General features: G+C 64.3%; 1 protein-coding gene across 1 annotated transcript in view; it reads right to left on the minus strand.

Annotated features, from left to right (window-relative positions):
* Positions 1-359, minus strand: part of LOC104076041 (sterol 26-hydroxylase, mitochondrial) — a gene marked incomplete at its 5' end in the record, with an annotated part of 2,715 nt that overhangs the window by 298 nt on the left and 2,058 nt on the right. The window contains 2 exons of the mRNA XM_009576748.1: positions 14-104; positions 202-283. Of these exons, the coding sequence (XP_009575043.1) occupies positions 14-104; positions 202-283 (173 nt within the window). The remainder of the gene's footprint in view (positions 1-13; positions 105-201; positions 284-359) is intronic.

The following is a 359-nucleotide window of genomic DNA, read 5'->3' on the forward strand; positions in this document are numbered from 1 at the left end:
GGGGAGCCGTGGCCCCGGAGCCAGCGCTGGGGCAGGAACCGCTCGGGCTCGGGGAAGTAGGTCTCGTCATGGGACATTGCGTAGTGTGCCAGGACAAAGAGGGTCTGCGGGGCAAGAAGCGGGGGCTTAATGACCCCGGCTCCGCTCCACCGAGCGCAGCGGGAGTCACCACAGCATGGCGCAAGCATGGCCCCCACTCACGTTCTTGGGGAAGAGGTAGTCTCCGATGACAATGTCCTTCTCATAGAAGACCCTGGCATTGGTGGGCACCACGGGGTAGACCCTGGGATATGGGGAGAGTTTGTGGGGGAGCAGGACCCATCTGGGGACCCCAGAGGGAGAGAGCCACAGGCAGGGCA

The sequence above is a fragment of the Fulmarus glacialis genome, unplaced genomic scaffold, assembly GCF_000690835.1.
Source record: "Fulmarus glacialis isolate BGI_N327 unplaced genomic scaffold, ASM69083v1 scaffold29844, whole genome shotgun sequence".
Taxonomy (NCBI): domain Eukaryota; kingdom Metazoa; phylum Chordata; class Aves; order Procellariiformes; family Procellariidae; genus Fulmarus; species Fulmarus glacialis.